At 45.6% G+C, this 17,250-nt stretch overlaps 1 protein-coding gene across 2 annotated transcripts; it reads right to left on the minus strand.

The window, feature by feature from the left end:
* Nucleotides 1-3,252: 3,252 nt before the first annotated feature.
* LOC147325370 (transcription factor 7-like 1-A) lies at nucleotides 3,253-16,476 on the minus strand. 2 transcript variants are annotated; one of them, XM_086299892.1, is made up of 12 exons: nucleotides 15,238-16,476; nucleotides 15,078-15,147; nucleotides 13,800-13,939; nucleotides 8,230-8,307; nucleotides 7,449-7,566; nucleotides 7,283-7,364; nucleotides 6,585-6,659; nucleotides 5,725-5,868; nucleotides 5,458-5,623; nucleotides 4,640-4,747; nucleotides 4,517-4,565; nucleotides 3,253-4,436 (listed from the first exon to the last, which is right to left on the minus strand). In XM_086299892.1, the coding sequence occupies exons 1-12, from the start codon at nucleotides 15,412-15,414 to the stop codon at nucleotides 3,904-3,906; spliced, it is 1,740 nt and encodes a 579-aa protein (XP_086156018.1). In that variant the 5' UTR covers nucleotides 15,415-16,476; the 3' UTR covers nucleotides 3,253-3,903. The 2 variants fall into 2 exon arrangements, with proteins under 2 accessions (XP_086156018.1, XP_086156017.1); XM_086299891.1 differs by having other exon boundaries at nucleotides 3,259-4,436; nucleotides 7,283-7,367; nucleotides 15,238-16,471.
* Between the last annotated feature and the right edge of the window lie 774 nt (nucleotides 16,477-17,250).

A 17,250-nucleotide genomic window follows, 5' to 3' on the forward strand; every position in this document is an offset into this window, starting at 1 on the left:
GTCCAGTCTTTGTGTATTGTTCATAGATATAGTTCGTAATAGTACCTTTTTAGCTCCTAATTTTACCTCAAAATAAAATTATTTTTATTTGTAATTTCTGGTTTTATATCTCTTCGAGATATACTTCTTATATAATTATAATGAACGAGGGGGCTTGGGGTGAAACGGCATTTTGGTATGCTGTATATTGTGTATATTGTTGTACTGACAATAAAGACCTTAAATCTTGAATCTACATGCCATATCAGTGGGAGAAATGTTTCATCATTATCCAGGTGACCTCTTCAGTCTCAGCTAACTGCAGATTTCCAACCTTATAAACAGGACATCTGCATAATGACTGAAACTAGCACACTAACAATATGAGGTCAATTTATGATCATTCATATGCAAATTGTCATGACCATTGTTACAAAATCAATTCTTTTTTATTCCTCGAGGCATCCAAAGACAGCACCGGACTCAGTAGTCATTTTCACAAAACCTTTATTCATCTTCATTCATCTTCATTTAAGCATCTTCTAGAAGGGGAGACGTGCAAGGCTGGTGTCCCTCTGCAGATCTTCCACTCCTTTGTTTGTTACAGTCAGCTTTATAGAAGCGACCCCATGGTGTGTTGCAAACTCTGTGTTTGTGTGCGTATGCATGAGCACGTGAGTGCCTGTGTGTGCACGTATCCGTATGTCTATGTAAGTGCACGTAAGTGAATGTGTGCGCGTACCTGTGTGTATGTGTGAGTGTAACAGTTTAAGCACTGTGTGTGTGTGTCTCTGTGTACATGACATCCTGCCGGTCATAAAAGTAATCTCACCCAAGCTACACCAAATTCCTCTACACAACATAGAAAACAGAGTTAACATATTTCAAACACTGAGACCCCCACTCTGCATCCACTGGGCCAGTGGCCTCTTGTTGTCTTACATTTACAGATCATGTGGAGAGTCTCCTGCAAACCTACTTCTAAGTTATAACAATTATGAGTTTTTATTAAAGGTACAAGCATCAGCATCAGCAACCCCCAACTGTAGCTTCCTGTCTCCTTTTATGACAGCAGACCTCCAGTGTTAATAAATTTATTTCCCTCTAAACAATTACACACACTCTCAGGCCTAAAGCTAAGCCAAACTGAAACACAGACAAATCCTTCCCTATTCCTCTGATCTAAGCAAATTTAAAACATTATATTGTAATAATGATTTTTTTTGTACTCACACCATTGATCATTGGTCATGAGTACATTCACAGAGAGTTGGCTGCAATCACAGCATTGTAAGAAAAATGAACCCTTAGGCCCCCTTCTCGGTTCAGAGATGGTCTTTTCCTTGAAAGAAAAAGTGAAAGTCAGTTTCAGTCTAGCAGAATCAGGTTTACTGCTATCAGGACGTCTTTGATCTCTCACCAGGACGTCTGCACATCTTTGTTCTCCATGATCTACGGCGCCCTCCAGAGGTCAGGTGATGGAAGAGCTTCATTAACTTACATTAAGGCCTCAAGACCTTACCCCCTCAACTCTCCATGATTGTGCTTCGGGTGGAGGCCTCTTGCTGTTTAAATCAACCTCTTCCTCCCCGTTGTTGTCAAGTGTAGCTAATATGGGGTTTCCTGTCCATGATCACAGGGTTTTTACCTGACAGCATGAAGCAGCATGAAGCAGCATGATGCGGCTGATGTACCTTCAGCTGTGTGAATTGTGTTCAGTGTTCAGGCCCAGATTAGAGTCAAGGTCTTTCCTTCGAGCTCCTCTGCCGGGTCTTTGTCGGAACAGGGTGACACAGGAAACTCTTACCTGCTCAGAGAGCACTGGGCACCTTCCAGAGCACAACTGCACCTAAAACGGCAGAAACTCAAACCTCTGAAATATTTGGTGAGTGATGTTCATGTAATGGTCCAGCAGCGGCTCTGAGTTTGGAGGAAATGTAATGAACAAGTTTATCATGGTTGGTTTCAGTCCAGCAGGTTCAGGTATTCATGACTGGACTCCTGGTTGAGCTTTTGAATCTGGAAGTGCTGTGCAACACTGCAAACATTGGTATTGATCCAATACCAAGCAAACTAAGAGCAGTATTTCTGGTTCTAATACTTTTAACCAGCTGATGTAGGGGAGAGCAGTGTGTCATTATTTATGAGCTTTTTTTTCTTTTACATTTGCCAAATTCTGAACACATTTTAATTAACACTAAACAACGACAGCATTGTGATTTTTACTACTTATGATGATTAGTTAACAGTTTTCTTACATATTGATGCTGTGTGTTTTGTAGAGCTGGGGTGTAAATGTGCCCGTTTTTAAAGGCCAGCGTCTGTTGTTTAAATGTGCTAAAGACTGTAAACGACTGACGTTTATTCTTTCATAAAAAGATTAAAACATTAATTTAACACAGCTCAGTGGGATACAGTGTGGTTGGGTTAATTGGTGATTCTAAATGCATGTAGGTGTGAATGTAAGTGATTGGTTCACGCCCCACCCCCATGACCATGACCTGCAGAAGACAATGTAGGTATGGGTGGGCGGTGGGATACATACTGGACTTTGAGAAACAAAGCATGGATCCGATACTGGCACCAGTGTTGGTATCGATATGCTGCCCACCTCTAACCAAACACGGATTTTCAGGAATCTTACCTTCAGGAAGGGTCCATGTTTTTCCTTACAACCTCACGGAGAGGAGCCACACTTCTAAAGAACATTCAGGACCTTTTTTACCTTCCTGTGAACGCAGTTACAGATATGTTAATGTTTTAATGACTTTAATCTCAGAACACAGCAGAGCTCTTTAAATTTGAGTTTCTGTACAGATTATAATTTTACAAGGAAAACTTGGATCATCTCTACACATTATCCAAGGTTTTAACTTTTGATGACTTTAATCTACCTTTTTTGTCACCTGCCACACTTTAACAGCCACTGTTAAAATGTGGCACAGATTATTGGGGCCCCCTCACCGTTACTTCCTGAGAGAGTCGCCCTTTTTTGTGATAAATTTCTGTATTTAAATGTTGGATTTTCCAAGTATATTTTCTTTTGCTGAGTGTTTCTCAAAACCTTTTTCCTAAATCTTTCCAAGACATTAACGTCAGTGGAATCAAGGCTATGTCCACATGTACACGAGTTTATTATTTTTCCCAAATTAGTTTTGGAAAATGTTTTTGTCCTCATAAAACCAAAACAAAAAAATAACCTCAAGGTCTGTGGAGCTGGACAGAGCAGTAGGTGGTGACATAACCATATCCAACAAATAATTCAGCTTGATCCAAAAACACGGCACAGAGGCCAAGTTTTCTTTTTCCTTCGTCTACACATAAAACACTGAAACTCTGGAAGCAACAAAGAAAAAGCCTGCGTGTAGTAAAGTACCGTGTATGTGTGCACCTTTATTTTTCTTGTTTAGTCTCAGAGATGAAGCTCGTTTTCTTTATAATTCATGACGTCAATGTCGGACATTATCTAGGCTTGATTCTTTCAAAATATTCCTGACTCTGATTCCATAGGGACTCGGATAATCTGCTGCAAACAGTAAACGAGATAAAAACAATGGGGCGTGATGTTTCGATGATGATCTTTGACCCCAGAGTCAGAGCCTGTCGGACGCTGCACACAGAGAGCTCTGAAACTTCAGGTGAGAGCTGAGTGAAGGTTTATTGACAAAGAGGAGGAAACAGGAAATCTGTTTACACTCAAAACTACCAGGTAAAAAAAGCATGTTAAACAAACTAAGCCCCGCCCCCTCACCGTTACTTCCTGAAAAAGTGTAAAAATAGTTCCTTGGAGTCCGAGGTGCAGTCAAATATTGACCAATTACACGTCCTTTTATTCTCGTACAAACATGACACGTATAGAAAAGAGCATAAAAAACAGTGGCGGTAAAAACGAGGTCAGAATTTATATTTTTCTCACGCCGTTCGTCACGGCTGATTGGTTCTTCGGAGCTGCTGAGTTAAGGCACCGTGAGAGCTCGAAGAGGTAGGAGGCGGGGCCAGGAAAGGCTGAGAGCGTAGAGGAGGGGGCCGTTGTGGAGGGGACGAGGCGGTGTTGGAGGAGGGCGTGGAGGGGCCCGTGGTGATGGTGGCGCGGTTCAGGGACAGTGGTGGCCGCTGGGGCTTGGTGGTAAGGGAGAGCGGCTGCAGCTGCTCGGGGTACGGTGACGTGTGCCCACTGAAGGACGACGAGTGTGTGTGCTCCGTGTGCGTCGGCGCCGGGGCAGCGGGCGAGGCCAGCGACGTGGTGGGAGTCGCGGGAGAGTCCAAGGAGGAGGCGGGGCTCGCCTGTGACAGGTGGGTGTGTGTCAGGTGAGAGACGGTGTGCGGCTGCGTCAGGTGATGGCGCGCGTGTGCAGTCTGTGTGTGCGGTGGAGGCGGCGGTGGGTCCTCGGCTCCCACGGAGACACGAGGCCTCTTCAGCTGCGGGGGGAAGTTGTCTGACGGTGCCGCCGCGGCAACTGAGGAGCAGACGCACAAAAGTGACATCATTGTGACATTTTCTACATCGTCACAAAGAAAACAGCAAACATTGCCTCACCTTCGAGCTTCATCTCCATCCTCGCCCTCTTCCTCTTCTTCTTCTTCCCCTGCAGGAAACGAGCCGTGAGCACGTCAGCTGACACGAACATGTGACACATGATCACGCGACTTTCATACTCACATAGTTGTCTCTGGCCGACCAGCCGGGGTAAAGCTTGGAGTGCAGGAGCCTCTCTTGGCGTGCCAGCTCGTAGTATTTGGCCTGCTCGTCCTTCGTCAGTGAGTGCCACTGAGGACGGAAAAAACACAGCACACACGTGAAAAATGACGAATCCACGAACACGGAAAACAAACAAACAAACAACCCACCAATCAGATTCAATCTAAACTTATTTATATATACTTATATTTATTTACAGCCCTGCAGGACTCGGCCACAGTGAGGAGGAAGAACCCTCTTTTAACAGGAAGTAGGATCAAGAAGGGACAATCTACCTCATCACATGACTTTACCATTATTTTAGCTGTGATGAAATGATTTCATCATAACTTTGAATGTTTGATGATTCAGAGAATCTTACAACTTTCCTTTATGTAATTTTGATAAAGTTTAAATCTCAAACATGAAACTGATTTGATCCTTTCTGAACTTCAGTTTCTTCAATTCATCCCGACGGCTTTATGACGCTACACCTGACATCACTTTCTCCATAATGTCACTAAGAGTGACCTCTGACCTCCAACTTTCTGTCCAAATGACAACTTAATTATTAAAATTTATTTTATTCATAATTGTCTTGATTTATGAATCAAGAATAAAAACTTGATTTATTCTGAAAACATCACAGCTGTCAATCATTTTACATTTTAAATGTGAAATAAATGTAAATATGAAAACATGAATATTTGAACATGAATATGTGAATAAAATGTGTCTGGAACGTTAAAATGCGTAAAGACATTAGACTAAAAATTAAGCTCCGCCCCCTGGTGCAGTACCCTCTGTCCGAGGATCTGGTTGATGGACGAGCTCTCCTTCACTTTGCACATGGCGACCACTTTGGGCCGCTCCTCCCTCATGTACAGCATAAAGGCGTTCAGCGGCTTCTTGATGTGCAGCTTTTTGTCCTCGTCGCCCTCGCGCTTTGTTTCAGGCGTCGCCTTCCTGTGGGGACACAGGCGTGAGACGGGTGAGTGTAACCTTGGTGACAAAATGGGTGGGAGGAGCAGCTGCTGGAATTAAACTGTGAGGCCATTTATTTTTACCTTGGCTGAACGCTGCTGGCCCCGCCTTCGTCGCAGCTATCACTTTCAGGCTCCTGCTTGACTCTGGTGCGGACGATGGCGGGGTGGGGGACGGACAACTGAGGGGTGGGCACCAAGCGAGGAGAGAAGCTGCTCGACACCAGACTGAACAGAACAGGGAAAGGTTAAATACTACTGGATCATTAACAAAGCAACAATTCAAGGAGTGCTGCTACGTCCCATATCTGAGCATGTACTAATAAAAGCGTCACACAGACAGAATGGTTTATGAATGGTATACAGTTGGTATATTGTTGAATTCCAACAGTGAAATAAAGCACGCAGAATAGAAAATGAGACGACAACAAAGAAAATGCTATTTTCCATTAACTTTCATGCTGAACTGAGGAAATATGAACCACATATTTTGAATACCACAAAAAACAAGAAACTGCATTAAATATGGACATGTTTATTTTAACACCTACTTTGCCCTGAAGAGTCCAGGATAATATATGTTAATTAAATCAGCTTGAGCTATAACACTTTCAACAATGTGAGAAAACTGGCCTGGCTCACCTGTTTTTAAAATATGAATCTGGATTTTTTTTCTTTAGGTTTTGTTTTATTTTGTTTATTTGTCATTTTAACAAAATAAACCCACAATAATCCAAACTGACTCGAAATGTAAAGCTTTTACTTTGCTAACACAACATCGTGATCCCTCAAGGTGTCCTGAAGCCTGAGGAGTAATACGAGGAACTCTGACATGAGGCAATAAGGTGCGAGGATCACGCTTCACTTCAGCCGCAGTGAGCAGGTGGAGCTGATTCAAAATACACATGAGCATCAAAACGGCGTGTTTAGTCTCGGTCACTTACCTCGACATGGAGGCGTTCATGGCGAGTGCTGCCGGCGAGAAGCCCCCGGCCATGGGGTACATATGCTGGCCCTGCCTGCAGACAGAAACACGAGCAGATGTGAGGACTTCTTGTTAGCTGACAGCCGTGTAACGTGTGCAGAAACCTCTCGCCAGCCCCACGACTGGATCTGCCGATGAGGACGGCCGAGGAGGTGGGCGTGTCCCCTCAGTGTTTAAGGCCGGGGCTTTTCCTGGAAGCATTGCTCTGATTCTCCAGCTTTTACCAGTTTTAGGTAAACACGAGCCTGTGTTATTCAGCAGCTGATTGTACAGGTACGGCAGGTTTCACATGAATCGTCGTGATGCCGTGTTTTTATGACTTCCTGGTCGGTGGGAGCCTTCAGGTTGAACTGGATCAACAAACAGAAAGTTCAGCTCCTCGCACTCGCTCTGTCGCTTCCTCATTCATAACTGTGCCAGAAGAGCTCAGCTCTGATTGGCTGAAAGGGTCACTGCAGAGCATCAGTGATCCATGTCAGCAGTGGTACTTCAGTACATTTCCTCTGTGCTTCCATGTGACTGAGTTTTTTTCTCTGCCCTCAGAAACAGCATCATTGTTTCCTCTGAGGGCTGTGATGTAATTGTGAGATTACCATGGAAACCCTGAACCGTGTGTGTGTGTATGTGTGTGTTTGTGTGTGTGTGTGTGGTACTCACAGCCATCCCAGAGGGTGTGGGATCTGAGGCATGGCTCCGGGGGAGACCGGGTAGCAGGAGGCGTGAGGAGACCGGGACACCCCTGCTGCAGAGACAACTCAGCTTCATGCTTCAGCTTCACCATCATGCCCACAGGATTAAAGATGGAGGCAGGGATGCCGCTTACCTGCTTCAGGAGAGAAGCCAGGTGAGGTCCTCGGTGGGGAGAAGGCCTCGGGGCTATAGGACAGCAGTGGGTGGAGGTGGGACACGTGGGGATGCTGCACTATCGGCACACTGCTGGACTGCAAATGGACAGAGACAGCAGCTAAGAGGCAAAGATGAATATGAGATTATAATCTCAGGGTTCTGGATTATTGTATCAGAGGAAGGACAGATTATTTTCTTATAAACAGCTCTTCGTGTTACTGATGCTTCAGGGCGACTCCCCGACCCAGGCCTTGGTCTGACTCTACCTGTGACATTACTGTAATACTGCTATGTGAGGGTGACTCAGTAATAGGGAAGCAGTTAGCGGGATTAGCGCAGAGCTGGAAGAACAGAATGATCGGATTAAAGCTTTCTGACGGCTCTTCTGTATGCAGATCCACCAGGATATCATTAAAACTGCAACATCAGAAGAATGAAACTCAAAGAAGTGAAGAAGAGATGGATGAAATGGCTGTGTTTGTCCACCAGAGGGCGCACTACAACTACAAAGGCCGAGCAGCTGATCGGGGCAGTAAATAAATAAGTGCACTCTCCATAAGAGGCTGTGCACATCGCCCTGATTTACAGCGTGGTGATGGTGAGGATGAGAAGGAGCACAGTCCGGCTTGTTTTAACCTCACATGTTGAATCAGTGACTATCTCCATGACAACATGATAAACTGGAGAAACATCATCCTCCACCTGCCTGAGAACCAATCAGGACGGAGCTGATGTTAGTTTCATCTCTAAGCTCTTACCAGGTGTGAGGGAGTCGCTGTGTCTCTGACGGATGCTCTTCCTGGGACGTCGAGCAGCGGCCACTGAAAGGGCAGGTACTGTGGAGACACACACACACACACACACACACACACACGTTGGTCATGATTTCTCTGCAATATTTACCAGTAATCCCAGCACTGACACAAATCTGGATGAAGGGATTAAAGCCCGAAGGAAATCATCTTCCTCAGCCTAATAAAGTCTTTGCTGAAGGCCACGTCTGAGTTTCCTCCCAGCAGGTCGGACTAATCCACAGAACGCCCACAGGAGCAGCCTCCGGCCTCAAACTCACCGTGAAATGTAAACTCATCACCGAGGTCGCCCATCTTATGAAAACGAAGCAAACTTATTGGTGGAGGAACTGAAAGGTCAGACTTTTGCAGACTTTAGTTAAGCTGGCTGAGCACCGCGTGTTCCAGCAGCTCTGTCATAACTGACCAAACTCCATCAATGCTGGAACGAAAGCTGCTCAGACACGTTTCACCTAAGCCTCGTCTGAGCAACGCCACACAGGGAGAACCCGACACTCCCACTTCTGTTTTCATCCAAGTGAAGCTTCAACACGTGTGTCCAAGAACACGTTCACAGATCAGGTTCATGTCTGCAGGAGAACAGCTTACAGGAAGTCATATTACACCATCTGGACACCTCGTTTCCTCACATCAGGATGAACAAACTCACTGCTGCAGCGGCACCAAAGTGTGTGTGTGTCCGGGCTCTGAACACACACGGTGCATCTTTACTTTAACAGCTGCACTGAAACACTCTGACCCACCTGGATGTTCAGGTGAATGCTGATAATGTGCAGTGATGGAGGTGATGGTGTGACCTGTCCAGGTGTGTTGATCTGAAGCTCTGTGTGTCAGTGTTGCAGGAAACACTGACACCAAGATGAGACAACGCACTTTGTGACGCATGTTTACATTCCTGCACACCAGAAACACCAACACAGGGCCACACCCACTGATGAATGGACCAATGACCTGGCTTACACAGGAGGAAGAAGAGGGACAGATTAGATCTAAACCAAAGTTGTTCTGACCCCACCCCTTCCACAAACTCACACCCCCATCCCCCTCACTTTATCAAATGTAAACAGACCCCAGGTGCTCAGTCCTCCAATCAGCTGTGATCCCTGACCCTTAACCACAGGACCACTGTGACTGATGTGCCTTCTGGACTGCAGTGACATCACCACCAAGCACCTGAGCAGGTGAGCAGTACGTGCTCAAAGTCCACAAAACACCATGAACCACCAATAAGAACACAGCTCTTATCTGCTCCCACGCTCTGTAACAAGCATGTAAACACACACACACACACACACACACACACACACACACACTGCAGTGAGATGACTTCCTTTGCATCGTCTCACTTTCCGCCTCGCTTGTTTACACAGAGCGGTGCAACACCTAGTGGTAGGCAGTGTCATAACATAACAGGAAGTTACTGAGTAGGACTTTCTGTTGCAGACTAGCCAGAGCAGTAGAGTCTGAACATCTCCATGACTTGCTGCGATCTCCGGGTAGAAGAATGACGGCAGCTTCCTTCCAGAGTCCAACCTCAGGGTTACCGAGGCACTCCAAAATAAACAAAGCAGACCCCTCCCCCTCTCAGGGAAGTAGTGCTGCGTAACCCTGAGTGAAAAAGAGGCGTGCTGATGGTGGCAGGATGCCCTGGGTGGATTCAGAAGCGTTGGCTCACGGCGCACAGCAGACATGTTTGGCCTGACTTACGTCCACAGCTCAGTTGCGTCAGTTGCTTAGTCATCCAGCTGCTTTTAGGGTCCTGAAGATGCTCCACCTCAACCTGCAATTCCAGCCTGAATGGAGCTCCTTTCTGTAAGTCTCTGGGGGTCCACCTACACCGTTCTGTGGGATGGAGGAGGCAGTGATTGTGGTCGAGGTGGTTTTCGCTGTCCAGCTGTTGGAGGTTATTCTGGAGCGATGATTGGCTGAAGCAGAACCATGGTGCTGTGGTCTTTTCTTATGGATGTAATGGCCTTCGTTTCCTGGAGGGCGAGGTTGGGAGGAGCAGTCCACCCTGACTGCTGATCTGAGTCTGGGAGGTGAAGACACCTATCAAGCTGCTGCCTTGTCTTCCTGTTCTGGTCCTGATGGTCCGGGTTCTGCCTCGGGATCAGATGAAGGAGACGCCTTCAGTTTGATGATGTCAGAGCGTGTGTCATGAACCATCAGTCTGACCCAGATCTGCAGCGAGCAGCAAGAACTTCCTGTTTCCTCCACGTTTGGGAATAAACTGTTTCTGTTCTGTGTACAGGAACACAGTGAAGAAAGCAGAACTGTGTGTGTGTGACTGTGTGTTAGTGTGCGTTAGTGTGTGTGTCCCTCTGTGTGTGAGGGTGTTTAAACAGGTTGTCCTCCTGGTATTTTAAGACTCTGCAGACAATATGAAGGAAAACAAAGGAGCTGTGGGACTGTCTGGCCTGCTGAGAGGGACCAACTTTAACTAAACACACACACACACACACACACACACACACGGCCGGCTTTATCAACAACCTTTTAAAGCCCAGCCCCCTCGGTCCTCCTGCTTCCATTCACTACAGCTCAGGTGTGACTGACTGCAAGCCATCTCAGCCAATCAGTCAGATGCTGATTACAGCACTGCAAACAGACGAGAAGCTCTGTGTGTAAAATAAGAATCACCAACACTTCACCAGCGTGTCCCCACAGGTCTGAGATTCAACTCAAAACAGAGACACTGAAAACAGCACATCAGACTGGTTAAACTGGTTCAAGTTGGGATTAAATCCAAAGCTCACACAAAAATATAGATATAATAAAAATATAATCATCGTGTTGTTTTCTGTTCTGCAGAGGCTTCTATGCAGACATTCAGACACCACCCCACAGAGCAGGTGGAGAACCAGCTGTAACCTCAGGCTAAAAGATTAAAGTCGGAAAGCTGCAGTTCCTCTGACGGCCAGCAGGCGAGGCCCACACTGAAATGTCCAACTTTGGGAGAAATGATTGGTCACTTGGATGAGTGACTGAAAATTCATGTGTAGATGAACACATTCACTTTTTTGGGACTGGCTGACTGAACATCATCAAGACAGTACAGCAGACATGAACATGCTTCCAAACCTGCTCTCCTGTCACGTGTTTATAAATCCATCCATCTTCTTCTGCTTATCCGGGACCAGTTGCGTGGGCAGCAGCACAACAGCACAAGCAGAGAAAGCCCAGACCTCCCTCTCCCCAGCCACCTCCTCCAGCTTGTCCGGGAGAACACCAAGGCGTTCCCAGGCCAGCTGAGAGATATAATCTCTCCAGCATGTCCTGTGTCTGCCAGGTGGTGTTTATAAATCACCAGTTTAAACACCAATGATGATGTCACAGTGCCCCATCAATCTTTTGTATACAGTCTATGCACTAACCTGCAAAGGGCCTGAGTGTGTGGGCAGCTTTAAATGGAGATATTCGCATGTATCAACATGCACGTGTTACCAAAAAACAGGACTGACACGCTCAAATTACCCCACACACACACACACACACACACACACACACACACACACACACTGCATACATAGACACTGCAAATACACTAGCTTCAAGGATCTGAAAGAAGGTGTGTGTGTGTGTGTGTGTGTGTGTGTGTGTGCGCACATGCGCATGTTTGCAGTGCCCGATTAATGACAGCCTCTGACCCGCCCTCAGACTGCCAGGCACACCTCCTCCTCCTGCTCCTCCAAAACACTGAGGCTACGTCCACACTAATGCGTTTTTGTTTGAAAACGCATCGTTTTCTCTCCGTTTCGGCCTCCTGTCCACACTGAGACGGCGTTTTCCTCAAGGAAAAATGCAGCGTTTTGAAAACGCTCTCGAAAACGCATACATTTCAAAACGGAGCTGTCCAGTCGCAGTGTGGACACTGGAAAATGCAGACTTTCTAAAACGATGACGCATTTTAGTCATGTGACCAACTAAACAAAGATAGCGGAGGACATTATACAGCAGTTGCTTTGATTGCTCTCAATTTTGACAGCCCTAAAAAAAGATTAATATCAGTTTGTACATGCTCCAGGTAGCTTTTCTTCAAATTCTTTAATTCTCACTCACTTTTGCGAATGCGCAGGACTGGAACATAAGCGTTTTGGGCCGTTTCAATGTGGACGCACAACTCTGTGAAAACGACTGAAAACGCAAGTGTAGACGCGGAGCGTTTTCAGACGAAAACGCTGTTTTCAAATCTATCTGTGCTAGTGTGGACGTAGCCTGAGAGGGGTGCAGGAGGTCTGAACTGTGAGCAGAGCAGAGATACCTGTGCTCTTTCACACCTGAGCAGCATCACCAGACTGCAGGTGTGGCTCGTACCCGACACCTGGACCCGGCTCTGGTCTTTCAGCAGCTGCATAAAGGCTTCCTTTGCTGTCTTGTGTAATCTCAACAATGAACATAACCCACTTTTGGTTATCACACATGTAAAATAATTTGAAGAGAAATTACAAAAATGAAATTTTTCTGAACCTGAAATCCACTGCGGAGTCAGTTTTATCCTGATGCTCTTTTCTCAGTGTTTCTGTCAAAAGACGTTTCAGTAGCCGGAGGCCGAACTGCGACTTAGCTAACCAGCTCTCGGGTAATGATAACAATAACAAACCCACCTGAGAGCTTTCAGACTTTAAACACACAGGAGAAGGAAAGAAACCCCAGACCTGGGTTCCTGGGAATACTCGGCTGTAAAACTGACATGAAATGTGGCCTCAGGGGGAAAATGATTTATTTGTGACAACCTCAGGGAGTGGCACCAATCATCCTCCACCTCTGGTGCCAGGATAACAACTGGACAACTCTGCCCTCCCAACACAGTGGTCCCTAAAACAGCATCCATCTTTCCTCCAGTCTGTCATATCGACTCTTTTTAAACCGCATCACAAACTTCCAGATCAGGCTGAACAACCGTAAAACCACCTTCTCGTCATCATCCACTTTGCTCTGTAACCACGGTTTGCTTTAAGCCCCGCCTCTACCCAAGAGCAGCATTCAGATCAGAGCCCCTCACCGTCACACTGCATTAACCTCTAATCCCAGCTCGCCAACCCCAAGCTACAGCAGCTAATCTGCAGCTCGTCACTGAGCTCGACCTGCCCAACCACACACGCGCGCGCACACACACGCTCGTGCACGCAGCCTTCAGGTGAGTCAGCGTGATTTTCGTCTCTGCTGCGGCCTTCTGTCGTGTTAAAGTGTGTCACGTGAATGGCTTCATGTGCATGAGCGTGACTGAGCTGTACCAACTGTAAGTACACATCTAAAAATAAATCACCTAAAAAAGTAAATAAATAAATAAACAAATAAATAAAAATGCTCAAATTGATAAAATATTTGAAAAACAGAAAATCTATTTAAAAAATTCAATAATAAAATTTAAAATTCTATAGATAACATTTTATGTTTTTCAGATAGCATTGACAAAAATCAAAAAAAAAAAAAAAAAGTAATTAAAATCTGAATGAAAATGAAAAATGAAAGCCAAATGAAAAAACACTTTCAGCATCTCTGTGTCTGCGTCTTACCGTTCGGGCACCTGCCGTCAGGGCTCCATTGGCGAGGTACGGGCTGCAGAGGTTCCCGAGGTCAGGGAACATGAAGAACGGGTACCCGACGTAGGGCGAGGGCTGGAGGACGCCTCCATCACGCTGCTGTTTCCTCAGAGCTGAGAAATAGATAAAAAGGATCAACAGTGCACGCTGACCTGAGACCAGTTCAAGTTCAGGCTCACATTCAGTTCAGCTTTTACAGCCCAAGACCTGAATCAGATTATTAATCAGCTGCATCTCCAGTGAAACCCTCATTCTGATTAAGATCAGGAATTTACGACGCCAAACACCCTCTGACTTCACCGCACTGCTGGAAGCAGGAAGCTTACACGTGTAAGCACAAAAATGTCGGCTAAAATAAATCAATGCCAAAAACAAAATTTAAATCAAGCTAATGAAAAATTTCTTTTAAGTAATTTATCATTACTAAAATATCTAATTAAAATAAATAAAGTGTTCTAAAAGAGCCAATGAGAGAGATATAAAATACTGAATATTTGTAGCAAAAATTTAAACCCCCCCAAAATGATTAATATTTAAAAAAATAAACAAACATTATATGACAGAAATATGCATGAGAAATAATATTAATATTTAAATATAAAACAATAATTTTAATTAATATTAATATTTATTATTTTGTATATATTACATTAAATTTAATATAAAATGTTACATTCCAAATGTACTTAAATGTCTAAAAGACATGAAACACACTCAATATAATTAAAATAAGATTCCAACAAAGTCAGGAGCAAATACATGAAGACAAGTCAAGTTGTCCAAGAAATTACATTAACCCAATAAAATTTTCTAAAACAATTAAAACAGTCAAAATATTTGCAATGAACTAAAATATATAGCAAATAAACATAATAAGTGTTTGTAAATATAACTGCTAATAGCTCTCTGAGACACCCAGAAATATTTATATAAATAATGTAAACATAAATGTGGCATTATCCTTTAAATGCAGAAAAAATGTGCTTAAAATATTAATAAGAAAGGTCAGACATGTTTACAAATACAGAAACATGGGTGTAAAATAGGGCTAGAAATAAAACAAATCTAAATGACAATAGAGGATTATGTCAATAAAGTACCCAGAAACACCTGGACTCTTACAGGTGTGTCTCTTGGAGGTTTCACCTGGTCTCAGGTACACAGAGCTCCGTGTCCAGGTGTTCTGCTGCTGGAGACCATCTCCCTCCCAGCGGGCTCATAAACTTCATAAAGCAGCACTGTGGCTCTTACCTTCCTCGCTCAGCTGGCTCTGCCTGCCCCTGCTCACCACACCTGGACGGGGCTCGGGGCGCCGGTCTGCCTGCACAGAGGAGCACACGGGGAGGGTAAACACAGCGCCGATAGCCCGCTGGGGTCCCGGCTGCCCCGCTGTGGCCCCGCTTTGACTCACCTCTGAGTCCGAGCTGCTGTTGGTCTCTGACTCGTTGACCAGGGAGGACTTGACGTCGTCCAGATCTCGCTCGGCGGACACGTTGCGCTTCTCCTCCTGCTCACCTTCGTCTTTGAAGGCGATGAGCTCGTCGCTGGCTCCCAGGTCGTCGCCGTCCTCCCGGCTCAGCTGCGGCATGGCTGGACGCTAACGACGGCTAACACTAGAAGCGACTTAAGGGCTAACTCGCAGTTAGTACACAAAAGTCCCGGAACACCGAAGCCCTCTCCCAGGAAAGTAGTTAGCTAAGGTCAACTGTGCGGGACCTCCTCAAAGTCAGCGTTAACGCCAACTTAACGGCTTTTTCTATCCGTTTAAACCGTTAAATAAACAGAAAACTCCCCCAACAGCTAGCTTACATGCTAGCTAGCTCCGTGCGGCGTTCACGGACACTTCAGCTTCAGGCGTCGAATTCCTGAGGAGCGCGGTCCTCCTTCAGCCGAGCTCCTCCAAGAAAAACCTCCTTACAAAAGCAAAGTCTCAGCCACAGATGCTTCAATGATTTTAAAACACCCCGTCCCACCAAACATGAAACTAGAATTTTAAATCCTTCACGGACGGACCGTCGACATCTTAATAAGCAAGCCCGAAAAGTTCATGTCCCCCTGTGTGCAGTTACTGCTCCAGCGGAGAAAGTGGAAGGCCTGCCCACGGTGATCCCTGCATCGTTAGTCCGCTCTGAAACGTGCATAATTCCGCACACCGCTGCGGTTTTACTCTGCTCGTTTCCGCATATCGCGCAGTTTGCTGATTCAAGACGATCACTGGAGGCGTGGGAACGGAGACGGGCTGCACTCAAGTGGAGTGGAAGGAAAAGACTGCGGGGGTGGAGGCTGGAGGAGCAGGGGACCTGCACTGGCCCCGGATCAGTTGACCGGAGCCGGGTGCACGGGGCCGCGGGCTGAGCTGATCCTGGATCAGGCACAACAGGTTGATCCTATCTGCGCGCAGAGGAGGAGGAGTTCACACGGAGAAAAGGAGACTTTCAGAGTTTAAAGGAGCAGTTCGACACTTTGTGCCCTCACGGACTGAAACGGGACACACTTCCACCGCAGATGCCGAGCACAGACCCCGGGCCTCAAATTCCGCACTCTGCAGCTCCTCCAGTGGCCAGCAGGGGCGCCAGCGGCGGGTCAGCCCCCATACACTCCCGTGTTAACGTGTCCGACATTTACAGCAGAAATAAACGCGTTTACAGCAAACATACATATATACACACACACTTGTTTTCATATCATAACCCCAATACTAAGACCACATTTTGAGTCTCAAAAATATATTTTTCTTGTTTGTCTGCCAATATTCACTAACTACTACCTAAGTAGTAGCAAAACTGTAAAAAATGGGATGTAAACTGGAAATAGAGAAAGTTCACCTTCAAAGTAAAAGTCAGGGTTGCAGTTAACATCTTTCATAAGGCAAAACTTTTATGTTGAAGTCTCCATATCCACTTTATGTCCCGCTCAGGTAGTAGTTTGATTTTGATTTTGATTTGATTTTTATTGATTAGTATTCAAATATCTCAGTGAAGACAGAACAAAGATCTACCACAAAGCACGAAAGCATGAGACAAGTCTAATCAAAAGGTAGTGATTATTTGCGGACAAAAACTACAAACATTTAATACTACAGACACAGGCGGCTGTGGCTGCTAGCTGTCTGCTGTCTTCATCTCAGCAGGTATCTGTATAAACAATATTGGGAGCAGACTTTCCAGAGAGTCTGAAATCCGGGTTGGATGAGTGAAAGTCTGTTAATTAGAGCTGTACCTGTCCAAATGTCGCCCCCACATATATAAAAGTGTTATGAGCCCAGCGGGAGCTCTTGGATGGTCTGTTAGTACAGTAACTTCACAGCAGCCATTTTATTGGCCTCATGATGTCATTAAAAATGCTCCAAAAGGCTCCGAGAGCCACAAACATGGTCCAGAGGTCCAGTTAGCAGACAGCTAGCAGCTAGAGCCACCTGTGTCAC

The sequence above is a fragment of the Aulonocara sp. 'chitande type north' Nkhata Bay genome, linkage group LG7, assembly GCF_057382095.1.
Source record: "Aulonocara sp. 'chitande type north' Nkhata Bay isolate Kocher_YH1m ecotype deep benthic linkage group LG7, A_spYH_male_GT1.1, whole genome shotgun sequence".
In the NCBI taxonomy this organism is placed as follows: domain Eukaryota; kingdom Metazoa; phylum Chordata; class Actinopteri; order Cichliformes; family Cichlidae; genus Aulonocara; species Aulonocara sp. 'chitande type north' Nkhata Bay.

What these genes read in the sequence shown, in the direction of transcription:
- LOC147325370 (XM_086299891.1), bottom strand. Translation starts at nt 15,414, where the DNA reads ATGCCGCAGCTGAGCCGGGAGGACGGCGACGACCTGGGAGCCAGCGAC. An exon ending in ACAGCAGCTCGGACTCAGAG is followed by an intron (nt 15,148 to 15,237) that starts GTGAGTCAAAGC and finishes TCCTCTGTGCAG; the next exon opens with GCAGACCGGCGCCCCGAGCC. An exon ending in ATGAACGCCTCCATGTCGAG is followed by an intron (nt 5,869 to 6,584) that starts GTAAGTGACCGA and finishes TGTTCTGTTCAG; the next exon opens with TCTGGTGTCGAGCAGCTTCT.